The sequence below is a fragment of the Acinonyx jubatus genome, chromosome A1, assembly GCF_027475565.1.
Source record: "Acinonyx jubatus isolate Ajub_Pintada_27869175 chromosome A1, VMU_Ajub_asm_v1.0, whole genome shotgun sequence".
NCBI classification, from domain to species: Eukaryota; Metazoa; Chordata; class Mammalia; order Carnivora; family Felidae; genus Acinonyx; species Acinonyx jubatus.
In genome coordinates, this window is record NC_069380.1 from 108,113,054 (window position 1) to 108,128,618 (window position 15,565).

Sequence of the window (15,565 nt, forward strand, 5' to 3'; positions counted from 1 at the left end):
GTTACATGTTCCTTTCTTGGGAAAAGACGGAGATACTGAGACAGTATGGGCAAAGGCACAGAGATGTGAGAATTCATGGGGGGTATTCTGGGAAGAGTAAGACTAGCACTTCCCACAAAATGTTTTTCACATGGAGCATCTCTTCATAGAACATGTGTCCTTCAATACAATGCTTTTCTACTCATATTTATATAGAAAAAAGTATATATTTATGTCCCCTAAACTTGATGCATTTTTTAGAAAAGTCGTGGTGGGGAGCTCAACAGGGAAAGTCTTTACTTTCTCTCCACATATAATTGGCACCATATCAAGGTTCACAGAAGCCAACTGGAAAAGGTTCTGAAGATTGACCAGGGAGACATGTAATGTGTTACACAGACATAGCAGCTATGTTAATGGTTTAGTGGGCAGGACACAGTGTTTTAAATATGTTACCACAATTTATGAAATGACTAAATACATGAAATAACTTTATAAATATTTTGCAGTCTGACATGTTAGCTTGTTCCTTATCTTCAGACATTTTACTGTGTTTTGTGTTTTATAAAATTGGTTGACTTTGGATTGAGACATAATGGGCTAAAATATTTTCCATTTAAAATAATGGGAATGAGGCCCCTGACTAGTGTTTTCCTGCAAATAATGTTAAGTGAAAGATGCCTGTATTTCTATATGGCAGGTTTTAGAGGGAGCAGATGTATGGCCTGTGAAGGAATCTAGACATGAGATAAGTGAGCCTGACTGATATATACACAGAGATGTATCAAGTGTATCAGAGGGTTTTATTCCCAGTAATGACATGGGGACATGAATGTACTCTATTGACAGCCCTGACTCGACAGGCATGAAGTAGGGAGCTGGCCTCTCAGCTAGACTCAGTCAGCACCTTCCCTGAGGTCGTGGGGGATGCAGCAGTGGAATAGGAGAGACATTTCAGGGTGGAATGGTGGATGGAGGGACACAGTGGTTTTCTGGAGTCATCCAGAAAGGTGATGGGGAAGTAGTTGTGGTTATATTTGCCAAAATAGGGAACCTCAGAGGAAGAGGGGAAAGAGAGATGAGGAAGAGAAGCAGTGGTAGATCTCAGAGGATATGAGTGGTGGCAAAGGGTGAGTTTGCTTTTGGACGCATTATGTTGAGGTGTTCTTTGGGAAGGTTGTTCTGTGTCCCTCCAAAACCCAGCCTAATAGTTCACACTGCCTACTCTCAGTGGAGAGTGACAGTGACATCACTAAGGTAGAGTGAAAATGGATGCTCTGTTGTTGCAATAAGCTTTTGAGAGGAAAAGCAAGGCTCAGAAAAGTATTCCTATAACCTGGAGGCTGCCAAATCCCTCTCCTCCGATGCCTGGGTTCTGGAGCACCATAGTAGTCAGGCCCGGGTGAGGGGGCAGTTGATGTGACTCATAGGAACGCCATTCCCTCTGGCGAGGGGCCGTCAGGAAGACTTTCCTTCTACAGGAAAGGTAGAATCAGCTTGAGGATCATAGTTTCTGCCTTAAAAACCCTTGGTACATCTAAGTCCTATTTGGGTTGGTTGCAGACAGTGCTGATTGCTTTTAGCTTCTCCGAGCCCTGGTGGATTGATAAGAGTTCATTTGTGAGATTTCAGCTAGGCTGGTTCCAGTCTTAAATCCACCTTCACTGTATTGGACCTTGATAAAGTGGGAAAATAACTGTTTTTTTTTTTTTTTTTTTTGAGAGAGAGAGAGAGAGAGAGAGAGAGAGAGAGAGAGAGAGAGACTATAACTCTACAAGGATGGGGAATTTTGTCTGCTTTATTCATTGATGGATCCTCATCCCTAAAATGGTCCTGGACCAGATGGGAGCTCAATAAATATTTGCCGAATTGAATTAAATTGACATTCAGTCTCTTTGCAAATTGAGTTTCCTGTTTCCTGTCAGTTTCTAGAGCAGTCAGCGTGGTGCTGTGCTGACCCATCTTTCTCCTCATCGACTCGACTCCAGCTCTCAGGGCTTGGTGAACACACAAGTTGGGGGTCTGGGCCACAGCTGAGTGCTAATCTGTCTGACTGTTCCAGCCGCTCTCTGGTGCCCAGAAACAGTAAGAAAGGTTGCTTCACATGAAGAGCCGAGTGTGACACATACAATATGTGCAGATAACACCCGGGGTAATGGCACCCATCTGTAAGGAGCTCCAGCAACATGCCAGCAACTGTATACCAGCATGCAATGTAGATCCTGTGATCAGTAAAATGAAGGAGCCAATGGCATAGTTGAATATTCTTACTGGATCTCTCTGCCAGTTCTATGTCAGTTTTAAAATATATTTTAAAGAACATATTTTCTGGATCCTTGAGAAATTTCCTCAAGCAGAAGTACCTTTGGTTATGGTACTGACAGTCGTAAGCAGGCAGACTGGACTGCTGTTGCTCTACCCTGGGGAATCCAGGATGGCGGGCCCTTTTAGAACCCAGTCCTCTGAATATAACTGCCTCCCAGCATCTCGCCCCCTTTTGTTATGCCAGGTCAGATGAAGAAGACCTCTCCCAGGCCACAGTGCTCTGGGTTCCATCAAGAGGGTTTCTCCCTCTTTCCCTAAACGGGCAGTGGGATTGGTCCACCAAATTCTCACCAGCTGGGAATAAATGTAGTTACAGATTTTTACACTACCCTCCTCCCAGGGAAATCCTTGGAAGTCATTTTAATTTTATGGCTGAAGGTCTATTCATTCATTCATTCATTCATTCATTCATCACATACCATTTAACCTGCACCATCCTAGGTTCTAGTGTAACATGGCAAGGAGACCATGCTCAGCCCAAGCCTATGTCCCCGCTGCTCACATCCCCACATGACCTGCTGGATCTCTTCCACCTGTGGTATGCTTAGCAAACCCACAACTTCCATCATCAGGGAGATGGGAATGCTCAACCAACACAGATGCAGACTGTCCCTCCACACGCAGCATGTTTCCATACAGATTGCGCCCACTTCAAGAGTAGGACAGAGACCAGAAACAAATTGAATCAGTTGCTTATTTTTGTTTTATTGGAACATAGCCCAACCTAAAATAAATATTGATTTATGAAATTCTCAATCATTTCATACATAAATATTAAGTTAATAGACATTTTACAGAATGTTGTGTTAAATAAGATTGAAGTACATATTTATTTTGCCTGGAGCACACTGGAGGAAAAGACTTCGATGATTCTGATATCTGAAATATATCTCAAATATTTTATTTTTATCCTTTCTGCCTATGTGAGGCAGCAAAGTAGCAGTATGCCTGAAAAATTGCTTTGCATCTGAAGTTTAATTACACTGACCCTTGGTTGGGCCTCATTCTCATTGCAAAAAATAACATTCTTCTTCTCCTCCAGAATCTTTCACTGCAATAAGCCAGTTTCATCTCAACTTTCCATTGTCCACTCAGTGTTTATTACACCAAGAAACACTTGCAGGTAGTCTAGGAACTTTTTTACTCTCCATCTTTCTCCTCCACACTTTTTCTGTGAAAAGAACAGACAATGGGTATTGTAGGAAACTGTCAATTCTTTTAAAAACAGGCATAGCCAGACAAATATACTTAAGTCTTTAACTTACTTTTTGGCGGTCTATGTGTTCTTTTATTAAAGACAAGTTTCGGAAAAGCTTTTCCACAGCATCCCCCGGTACAGTGTGATTCTTTAATGTGTCTATACCCTGGAAGACTTCTTCAATGCACAGTTGGTGCTAAATGAGGGAGATTTTAAAAGTATAAATAACCAAAACAAGGTATAAAAATTCGGTCCAAAAAAGTTAGGCTTTCTTGCGTGGGGTTTACATGAGTTCCCTTCTCCCACACGTTTATTTTTCACTTGTTCCTTTTCCAGGAAACCACCTCATACAGAGCTATAATTTTCATACGTAAAAGAAGTTTATGTAATTTCTGAGGAGGGTTACAAATGATATAAATTAAACACTTCACCAAAAATAAAGTGCTTATGAAGTATATAATGCAGCTACATTACTGAGCTCACATCAAAATTTCCTTTGATAGCTCTAGCCAGTAATTTTATTCTGTTTAGAGTAATGATATCACATGTTTAACATTTCATTATGACCATGACATATTTCAAATGCATACAATTTTATTAGAGTTAAAATCGTTTAAATATGTGGAAATGACTATTGATATAGGACAGTCAGTGTATATTTTAATGTCTACTGACCATAATTCTAAAAATATAACCTTAAGTTGGCTAGTATTCTCAGAAAGACATAGAAGTAAGGAAAGCAAAAGATAGTCAGAAGTGAATGGAGACGAGGAGGCACCTCTCACTCAATGTGGAATTCTTCTGGTAAGAACGCCTGACATGAGGCTCTTTGAGATGGGGAACTGACAACATCAAAAACGACCTGATCCAATTGCTTAATGGATTCTACTTAATATTGTAGAGTCATTCCTAACGCCATTCCTAATGTTCATAAGCACATACATTGGCATCCACACACATAAAAACAAAATAGATAAAATTAAACTGTTCCAACGATAACTAATGCTTTATAGTTACAATAGGAAACTTAGTCATGCAATCGTTTTATCAAATCATAATTTAACTTACATTGTTGTGTTCAGGAGTAGGAATCATCAGGTTCTGAAAAGGAAAGGAAATACATTCATTTTTAACATATTACAAGGTTCATAACTTGTAATAAAATGCTTGCCAGTAACATGGTTACCAATGATATATTACCAACAGTCATAATTTCATTATTAATAACAGGTCTTTAGAAGTTAGCCAACACAAATGATTACCCATGCATTTTAAAGACCGTAGGAATCAAAAAGAAAATTACCCCGTCGCCTATCAGTAGAGTTCGATGAGTGGAGAGCAGTGCCAAGGTCTCTGCCACCAGCCTATTCATGGGACTTTGTACAGCAATGGCAGAAACATAGGCAGCCCCAAGAGCTAGCAAACTCAAATGCAGAAGCATTCTCATGGCTCTCAAATGCTCAGTGTTTGCTTTGGGCAAAGAAAGTGCATAGTACAAGATTGCATCCTCAACCAATTTATTCTCTATCTTTGAGGAAATGAATAATTTCTAACAATCAGATAGGGAATGCCTAACAATGGCATATCATGAAACTAAATGTTTCCAATGCCTTGTTTCTTAAAAATAATTTTACTTTTATCTTTTAATAATAATAAAAATCCCTATTTTCCCCCTTTAAAAACATTTTCTATTACAAAGAAAATCTTTGGGTGATACATCATTGCCCCACATTTGCATTTCTTAAAATCAGAAGATTGAATTTCCTCTTAAAAGATGTGTGTAAAAAAAGGTATAATGTACCCATTGAGTTTAATGCCAAAATGTATAAATATTGGGAATATGTTTTTCAGGTTGACTAAATTCCATCACCATTGTTACTAGACTGGTCTGTCTTAAAAGGAACTCAAAATACTGGTGGAAAAATGGTAATTAGAGCTGAGACTGTCAAAACTTAGCAGGTTCAGGTTCACTGGAGTCTAAGTTAGGATCCTTTCTGTTGCCAGAGACCAAAAACCTAACCCAAACTGGTTGAACCTAAAAGGGAATTTATTAGATCATACAACCAAATGGTCCAGGGTAGAGGCTCCTTTATATCTAGCTTGCCTCTGTGATCTTTCATTGGCTCCCTTCTTGGGCAGCTCTCCCACTGTGGTCCCAAGATGATGTCAAATCTCCTGGATCTGTATGTATCCTGTTCCTGAGCATCAGGAGAAACCAAACTGTGCCTTTCTGACTGCTCAATCAAAAGTCCTAGAATTCAGCTTCCTTGTGACAAAGGATCACAGGTTCACCCTTGAACTGTGGTTAGGGATATGGATATACTGATTGGCTTTCCCTGTAGCTAGAAGTAGGCTTCACCCCACCCAAATCACTAACTGGCTGTGCAAATTAGTGAAATGCACAAGGTGTAACACAACAAAGGTGGTGAGGCTACAGTAAACTGCAGCATGCAGGACCTTTCTAAAGGCAGCAGGTCTACTCAGCTTCAACTGATGGTTGCCATGCAACACCCTTGGACTTCTGTTGCTAGTTCATTCCATTTTTTTAAGAAGTCAGAAACCCTAATTATTATTTATAACCTGTTGCTTTTTTTTTATTTTTTTTAACGTTTATTTATTTTTGAGACAGAGAGAGACAGAGCATGAACGGGGGAGGGTCAGAGAGAGAGGGAGACACAGAATCTGAAACAGGCTCCAGGCTCTGAGCTGTCAGCCCAGAGCCCGAGGCGGGGCTCGAACTCACATACCGCGAGAACGTGACCTGAGCCGAAGCCGGACGCTTAACCGACTGAGCCACCCAGGCGCCCCTATAACCTGTTGCTTTTTAAGTGCTGGCAGTTCATATTTTAAAAATCTGTATTGAGGGGCACCTGGGTGACTCAGTCAGTTAAGTGTCTGACTCTTGAATTTGGCTCAGGTCATGGTCCCACGGTCATGAAATCCAGCCCTGTGTCAGGCTCTGCGCTGAGTGTGGAGCCTGCTTGGGATTCTCTCTCTTCCTCTTTCTCTCTGATCCTCCCCCACTCATCCTCTCTCTCTCTCTCTCTCTCTCTCTCTCTCTCTCTACCCCCCCTTCAAAACAAACAAACAAACAAACAAACATTAAGGGGCACCTGGGTGGCTCAGTTGTTTGAGCGTCTGACTTTGGCTCAGATCATGATCTCACAGTTCCTGATTCAAGCCCCACATCAGGCTCACTGCTGTCAGTGCAGAGCCTACTTTGGATCCTCTGTCCCTCCCTCTCTGCCCCTCCTCTGCTTGCATGCACTCTCTCTCTCAAAAATAAATACACATTTAAAAAATAAAAAAACTGTATAGAGTACCACTGTGCAACCTCTGATTTACAGTATAACTGTGGGTCTAGTTGGAGGGCTTGTTATTAAAAAAATTCTCCTATTCAAAATAATATTTCTCCTACAAATATTGTATTATGGTAAAATATACATAGCATAAAATTTAACATCTTACCCAAGATTAAGTGTACAATTCATTAGTGTTAAGGACATTCACAATGTTGTGCAGTCCATCTTCAAAACACCTTTTATCTTGCAAAACTGAAACTCTACACCCGTTAAACAACAGGTCCCCATTTCCTCTCTCCCCAGCTCCTGGAAACCATTCTTCTATTTTGTATCTTTACTAATTAGACTATTCTAGATAACTCATATAAGGGGAATAATATGGCATTTGTCTTTTTTGTGACTGACTTATTTCACTTAACATAGTATTGTCAAGATTCTTCCACATTGTGGCGTTTGACAGAATCTCCTTCCTTTTTTAGAGCAGAGTAATATTCCATTGTATAAATTTATCATTACACACACACACACACACATATATATGTAGACTATGGATATGTGGGTTGCTTCCATCTCTTGGATGTTGTAAATAATGCTACCATGAACATGGGTGTACAAAATTATATTTCTTAAAATGCTGTCACAAGGCATTAATTTTTCCTCAGTGACATTGATGTCCCAAACCTGACTTCAAACTCTCTCATAGCAAAGATTATAAAATAATGTGTTTGAAAGACCTTTATTAATGTAGAACTCCCTACAAAAGTTAATTATTTTAATGTTCTGTGCAGGAGGAGAGCTCCAAGTAATTTTTGTTGATATTCCACCTTCACAGAAGTGGAGCATAGTCCCCCTGAAGTGTGGGACACATGGTGACTTCATTTTAAATAATATATTATGGGAAGGAGATTATAAGAAGAGTAACTTTGAAATGGAGAAACCTGGTAAACCTCAACCAGGTGACCAGGGTCAACGTTAGTGATAAGTCACGTTAATAGAATCTACCCTTAATGTGATGTGATGAGAAGGGCATTTTATCTCTGGTCTTCCTCCTCAAATCCCATAACCTCTATGTAACTGTGAGGAAAACATCATACATATCCAAATTGAAATGGAAAATACCTGAACAATGCTCCTTAAAATTATCAAGGTCATCAAAAAGAAGCAATGTCTGAGAAACTGTCACAGGAGTCAAAGAAGTCCAACCATGGTGACTAAATGTAATGTGGTATCCTGGGTGAAATCCAGGAACAGAAAAAGGACAGTAGGTAAAATTAAGGAAACTCCAAAAAACAGTGGAATCTAGTAAGGTGCCAATGTTGGTTCCTCAGTTATGGCAAATGTACTATAGTAATGTGCACAATAGAGAAAACTGGGTGCAGGGTGCACAGGAACTCTACATAACATTGCTGCAACTTTTCTGCAAGTCCAACACTATTTAAAATAAAAAGTTTATTAAAAATAACATTGCATGGGTGCTTGGGTGGCTCAGTTAAGCGTCCAACTTTGGGTCAGGTCATGATCTTAAGGTTCATGAGTTGGAGCCCCACTTCAGGCTCTGTGCTGACAGTTCAGAGCCTGGAGCCTGCTTTGGATTCTGTGTCTCCCTCTCTTGCTGTCCCTCCCCTGCTTACTCTCTCCCTCTCTCTCTCTCCCTTTCTCTCTCTCAAAAATAAACATTTAAAAAAATAACATTGCAAGTTGAAAAAAGTTAATGATTTTTTCTATTATTATTAAAAATACTTTGCATCCTATAAATGTGCACTTGGGACCTTTTTACTGGACTGTGAGCTCCTTGAGGATAAAGATTTTATTTAATTGATCTCTATGCCCTCAAGGATTAGCCTATTATTGTAGACACTCAAAAAAAAAAAAAACTGAATGAAGAAGCAGGCACGTGGTGGTGTTAGTTGAACAAATTAACAGGAATATTATGGAAATTCAAGGAGTCCATTCTCTGAGGCTGGGACTCTGACATAATGGGCTCTGACAAAATGGGCAGACTCCTAGGGAAAAAAAGCAAAACTTTAAGCCTCTGCTATAGACATCATGTCAATGTGAATGACTATGGCATTTTAAAAAACCCCACATTATTTTAGAAGAATAGAAAATAAGCAACCAGTGCTTGGAATTTTTAGGAATTATCAGTAATTATGTAAAAGGACTTTGAATAGTGTTGAAAAGTTGTATTCATGGGTAACATCCAAATTTTTGCCGTAAAATCTTTATCTCTATTAGTGGTTTCCAAATTGGCAACCTGCTTTTTTTAAAAAAACCTGGTAATTGTGGTTTTTACTAACTATGTAGTCATTTAAGGTCAAATGATTTTTCTATGAACTGATTCTAATCAATCAACTGGGCATGATGCCACACATTTTTTGTGGTGACTAAATGTGAAATGATAGCATCTCTTTTTTTTTTTTGACCATATTCTAACCTCCATGCTTTCAATCCCAAAGCATATCTTTAAAATAATTCTTTTACTGAATAAATAACATTATAGGAAGAGAAACACAGAACTTCATCAATATAGCAATTCTCAGTATTTTGATGACCTCTTCCAATCTTTACTGATACATAGATAGCTTTACAAAGTTGTAATCAATGAATATGTGCCACTTGTGTTTATCTTTTTTGCTTATTGATACCTCCCTTTCATGTATCTACTTATTATCTTCAAGGTTACCTGCTAATAGATGAAATTGATCTCTATAGTTTACTTCCCCATTGGATCGTTTCTAGTCTTCCATGACTAAAAACAATGCTACTAGAAAGCTCTGTGTATAATTTTAAAAAATATTTCCTTGTCATAAGAAACTTGTGTGACCATTTTTATAGCTCATGTTACATTTCATGAGATCACTCCTGTGAAAATAGTCAATGCACAAAAATAAATCCCTTGTATTTTTAGTTTTTTATAACTGACAAAGCACTTTCACAAAAATAACGTTGTTTAATCCTGATATCAGCACTGTGGGATAGATTTCTTTCCTTGATAGAGTTTAATAGTTTTGTTGATGTAATGAGCAAAATGAACCTCCATGAAAGGTGTGATGCAAGAAGAGGGGGTAATCAAACAGATTGATAAATATGTTGGTAAACCTAAATAAATAATGCTTGTTAAAAATAACTTATTTATGGGATTTCAAGACAATGAGGAATAAAAATACTAAACAAGGATAATGTGGGAGATGGAGTGATCAGTCGGTGCATTTCACTGTTCTTGTACTGTTTAGAAGTTTTCTAAAGATCTTAACGTTACGGTTTATTTATTTATTTATTTATTTATTTATTTATTTATTTATTTAGAGAGAAAGAAAGAGAGAGAAAGAGAGTGAGAAAGAAGGAGGAAGCGGGGGAGGGGAAGTGAGAGAGAGAATACCAAGCAGGGTCAGCACTGTCAGTGTGGAGCCCAGTGTGGGACTTGAACTCACAAACCATGAGATCATGACCTGAGCTGAAATCAAGAGTCAGACACTTAACAGACTGCACCACCCAGGCGCCCCCTAGAGATATTAACTTTAGGTTTCAAAATAGGTATGTGAAAAATTTAAGAGTAACCACTTAAGGAACAGGAATAGAATGTACAGCTTCCAAGCCAGTAGAATAAGAACAAGAGCATAAAAAAAGCTCAATCAATCCAGAAACCAGGAAAGGAGAAAAAGAAGCAAAGAAAAAGCACAGAAAGAGGTACGAGAAATATATCCAAATTTTTCAGTAATCACAGTAATTGAAAATAGATTAAACTCATCTATTAAAAGGCAGATAGTATAAAATTATACTAAAAATCATCTATCAGCTATTTTCAGGAGACATACTTCATGCAAAATGACATTAAAGGTTGAAAAATGAGGGATAGAGAGATATACTTGGGGAAACACTAATCAAAAGAAAGCTAATGTATCAAAATATCAATAGCAGAAAAAGAATTTATGTCAGAAAGTACTATAAGGAAAGAGATTCACTAATAAGTATAAAATAGTATCTCATAATCATTTTATTTTTCATCTCATCAATTATGATACAAGCAAAATAAAACATTCTCCAGTAATAATTTACTGAGAAATAAGAACTTGACTGTTTTGCCTTTTCAGTTCTTTTCATTTTAGAGATTAATCTTTTTTATTGCAAACCGTTTCCACCCCTTTCTTAGGATTGTTTTCTTGGTTTTATAGTTTCCTACTGTTACAAAGTTGAATTTTTTTGTAATGGAATCTGGATACTTTGTCCTATCAATTTCTTCAGCTTGCTATTTTTTCCTGAAGTATTTTTAAGTAAACTACAGGAAGCAACACACTCCATCATTAACTCCCATATGCACCTCAAAAAAGAATCGTTTTCTTACATAGCAAGATACTTTCACATTTAATATAATGAAATGAACAATAATAAAAACTTGGTATTTAATTTCCAGACTACATTCAAATTTCCCTATGTATTCCCCAAATTCTCTTCACATCTCTGTGTGCTAACCATAATCCAACCCAGGACCATGTGTTGCTTTTTTTTTTTTAAGTCTTTTACAATCTATAGCAGTCCTTTTTCTTTTCTAATTTCTTTAATGTTTATTTATTTTAGAGTGAGACAGAGCATGAATGGGGGAGGGGCCGAGAGAGAGAGAGAGAGAGAGAAGGTCTGAAGCAGGCTCAAGACCCCCAGCTGTCAGCACCAAGCCTGCTGTGGGGCTTGAACTCCCGAACCATGAGATCATGACCTGAGCCAAAGTCGGACGCTTAACCAACTGAGCCACCCAGGAGCCCCAGCAGTCCTTGTTTTAATGACATTGATCTGAGTTCCTGGGCCAGTGTCTTTTAACACACTGCATCTTCCATATTTCCCTTTTCCAGCCTTGTGGTATTACTAGCTTAATCCTTAATTCCTGTGAATTGGAAGTTAAATCTAAAGATGTGATTAGATTAAAATTATTTTTTTTTTCAAGTAGGCTTCATGCCCAGCACAGAGACCAACGCGGGGCTTGAACTCAAGACCCTGAGATCAAGACCTGCCCTGAGATCAAGCCCTGAGATCCAGACCTGAGCTGAGATCAACAGTCAGATGCTCAACAGATTGAGCTATCCAGACGTCCCTCAAGTTAATTTTTTTAAACCAAACTGCATGTGAGATCATGTTGGGTACTTTGTGCTAAGATCAAAGTGGAATATAGTCAATAATGTATTAGGGTTGTATGGCAACAGATGGTAGCTACACTTGTGGTGAGCATAGCATATAGTATAAATTTGTTGAATCACTATGTTGTACACCTGAACTAATGTAACAGTGTATTAGCAATACTTCAAAAAAAAAAAGATCACAGCAGGAGACATATAAAGTCTGGTAATTTTATTGCTGTTAATTCCTGGTAATTTCATTGCCAATCATTGCTAATTTCCTATGTTACTTTGAGTCATAAAATTTTCCTTTAAAAGTGCGGTGGGGCACCTGGCTGACTCAGGCAGTAGAGCACGTGACCCTTGATCTTACTGAATTGTGAATTTGAACCCCATGTGTAGTGTAGAGATTGCTTGAAAATAAAAAATATTTTAAAAAAATAAAAAATAAATAAAAGTGGGGTAATTACATGTTGGGGCTTTACTTTTATTGCTGCCTGAAAAAAAAGATCTTCATCACCTGAAACTTAGAGTGATAAGTAAAATAAGATACAGGTTTGCTTTTTTCTTCCTACTGATATTCAAATATCCAAGCAATACAAATGGTGGTAGTGGGGAAAAAAATGGTCTTGGTGGTTACACAACTATTTACTTTTTTCAAAAGTCATAGAACTGTACTCTGGAAAAGGAAGAATTTTAGTGTATGTAAATTTTGCTTAAATAAACTGACTGTAAAAATAGGCTCTAATCTTTATTCATCTTTAAAATTACATTTAGTTACATAAAGCATTACTGTATAATTTCAATCTGTTGTGTTCCATTAGTAACTTAAAATATGTATTATGATAACTAAGGCTTTCATGTTTCTTAGTACAGCAAGAGACTTCTTACTGGATTTCCTCACTTGCATCCTTTCATGTGAATTTTTTAGTTTATGTATTAAGTTCTGTAATGATTGTCTTGGGATTGTGTGATTGGAGGGCATTTCCTACATTTTTCTAGTTCAATAATCCAAAGTTTTTGTTCTGTTAATGTCTTCCATTATTGTTTTGCAATTTCTGTAATTTTTCCTATAGGCCCTTGCATAGGATATCCCTCCATTAACTTGGATTCCAAAAAGCAACATTCATTTTTGAGTAATTTCTTTCCCTTATTTTGAACTTTTTTTATCATACAAAAATTAAAATTTAACATACAATAAGCTGTACATACTTTATACAACTTGATGACTTTGGAGGTAAGTATACACCAGTGAAACCATCACCATAACCAATGCTAATGGTATATCCATTACCTCCAAAAGTTTCCTCCCACCCTCCTTATTGTTAACTTTTGTGTGATAAGAACACTTATCACAAGATCTACCCTCTCAGCAAATTTTATAGTGTTGTTATACAATATAGTATTGTTAACTAATGGCACTATGGTACAGCATCTTGCATAACTCAATCTCTTATAAAGGTGTCTATTTTTCTGTCCGTACTTACAGGAGTGGATTTCTTTCACATCATATTTGCATACCGTTTTGTAGTTTTGTAACATCATTCGGCTTTTGGTCTACAACAGTTCTCAAACTTTTGGTCTTTAACAACTCTTTACACTTTTAAAAATTACTGAGGACCCCAAAGAGGTTTTACATGTGAGAACTATCAATACCTAATTGGAAATTAAAATTGAGGGGTTTTTTTTAAACATAATACTATACAATCACACATTCTATCACCCATCACTGCGATGGCGTCACCACACGTCACGTATATTAAGGCGCGAAAGATCATGAAAAAGGCAAATAACGTGTTAATATTATTGGAAAATAGTTTCGACATTAGAGGACACCGCACTCCTTCCCATTCCAGGCGTCCCGCGATCACATTCTGATAACCACCGTTTATCACAAGTGTTCGTCGTCCTCAGGGTTACAGCTTCTCAAGGCTACCCGGCACCCATCAAAATTCGGCATTACGCACCCACGGCACAGAAACCCGGGTATGCCGACCACTCGACCGGAACTACTTCCGGAAACCACAGCTGCGCAAGCACCGCGAGGCTCTGACTTCCCGGCATGCCCCTGGCCTGCGGCGTAAATGCACGCTGGTCGTGGCGGCCCACGTGATCCGCGGGGCGGCCGCGGCGGGAATCTGTGAGTGCGCGGTAGTAGGGGGTCCCTGGGTCTGTGGTGTGTGTCTGCCGCGCCTAGCCCCGGCCCGGCCCCCACCTCCGCTCTCGCTTGTCAGGGGGAAGGAAGCCGGTGTGGGAGGAGGAGTTCAGCCGGAGCCTTCGCTCCTACGTGGAGCCTCCCGGCCGGGAGAGTCGCGAGTCCTCACGGCCCATCGCTCGCTCTGCTGCCGCGGCACCGCTAAATCCTGGTGCGCCGGGGCTCTAGGCGATTGGTGTTGAGAAAAGAAACATTTGCAGACATGTCCCGGATTGAAAAGATGAGCATTCTGGGTGTGCGGAGTTTTGGAATAGAGGACAAAGATAAGCAAATTATCACTTTTTTCAGCCCCCTCACAATTTTGGTTGGACCCAATGGGGCGGGGAAGACGGTAAGTTCTCAGTAGCAGCCTGCAGTTTACGGGTCGCTACTTCTTGAGAATCTGGAGGATAAGGTGTTTGGAGAGCTCAGAACAATAAGGACCAGAGGCCAGGCGTCCCTGGGGCTCCGCTCTTGGTGCCCGAGGAAAGGCTTGGGCCTCTGGGTGGAGCTCCTGCCGCTGGGCGTGGCCTGGTGTGGCCTTCTGGCCCCAGCGACCTTAGGAGGGGACCTGACTCAGTCTCGTAAGGGTATCTAGGCTCGGGTGGACAAGGTTTATTTCAGAGTCCCAGAAGACCGGGAGCGCTCAGCGACCTTACATTCTTACATGAAGCCTTTTTGTCTGCGTTGATTTTTTTTTTTTAAACACTCCCCTTGCTCCCCAAACATACCATTCACTTCCTGACAGTTGATCCATTATAGAATTTCCTACACAAGTTATAAAATATGATAAACATAGGGCTTTCTGAGAAGAGTTTCTAAGTATAGACTGAAGTGTAAGCGTAATAAATGGGAAATGATAAAATGAAACCAATACCGTGAGGCCTAGTTTAGTTGAAAAACTATGTTGTTAGGATGCCCTTACCTAGTCAAAATAAAAAATTGGAGCATGTACTTTGACTTTTTAAGGCCCAGAGAGTATTTAGAAATTTGAGATGGACTCTGGAGTGACATGCAATTATGGGGGAAAAGTACAGCCTGTAAGGGTGGCTTGAGAAAAGGCAGGGCATTCTAACAGAGAAGACTAAAAAGCATACAGAAAGAGGTCAGGTTTAGAGTTGAACATTGAATGCCATACTCTTGTCTACTTTTGTTTATGTGAAAATGTTACTATTTATAGAATGCCTGTTGTGGCTCTACTTTTGTAAGGGAGCCTAAGGTTTATGAGCACAAGCTGTCTGAATACAGATATTTTGCTTCACCATTTACTAGCTCTGTGAGTGAGCCAGGGTGGCCCAAATGGTTCGTGCTTTAGTTTTCTCATTTATAAAATGGAGATAAAAAGAGTTTTCTACAGTCTAGGATTAATGTGAAAATTACTAATGTATGTGTAGGTGGTTAGTACAATACCTGGCACATAGTAAGGCCTGTGTAACTATTAGCTGTTTTTAAAAAATTGAAC

General features: G+C 39.1%; 3 protein-coding genes across 4 annotated transcripts in view; 2 read left to right on the plus strand and 1 right to left on the minus strand.

Moving 5' to 3' along the window:
- Nucleotides 1–12,649, plus strand: part of LOC128315174 (collagen alpha-1(III) chain-like) — a 48,733-nt gene extending 36,084 nt beyond the window's left edge. Inside the window, exon 2 of the mRNA XM_053220817.1 lies at nt 11,741–12,649. Within this exon, the coding sequence (XP_053076792.1) occupies nt 11,741–11,838 (98 nt within the window). The 3' untranslated portion in view covers nt 11,839–12,649. The remainder of the gene's footprint in view (nt 1–11,740) is intronic.
- Nucleotides 3,185–5,721, minus strand: IL5 (interleukin 5). Its single transcript, XM_015067369.3, has 4 exons — nt 4,806–5,721; nt 4,571–4,603; nt 3,570–3,698; nt 3,185–3,475 (listed from the first exon to the last, which is right to left on the minus strand). Exons 1-4 carry the CDS (start codon nt 4,947–4,949, stop codon nt 3,377–3,379), a joined length of 405 nt encoding a protein of 134 aa, XP_014922855.1. The 5' UTR covers nt 4,950–5,721; the 3' UTR covers nt 3,185–3,376.
- A 1,328-nt stretch (nt 12,650–13,977) lies between the features above and the next one.
- The window catches only part of RAD50 (RAD50 double strand break repair protein), an 87,865-nt gene continuing 86,277 nt past the window's right edge, over nt 13,978–15,565 (plus strand). Inside the window, exon 1 of one of the 2 annotated variants that reach the window (XM_015067392.3) lies at nt 13,978–14,455. In XM_015067392.3, coding sequence (XP_014922878.3) covers nt 14,327–14,455 — 129 coding nt within the window. In that variant the 5' untranslated portion in view covers nt 13,978–14,326. The remainder of the gene's footprint in view (nt 14,456–15,565) is intronic. The other variant, XM_027076728.2, reaches the window with a different exon arrangement.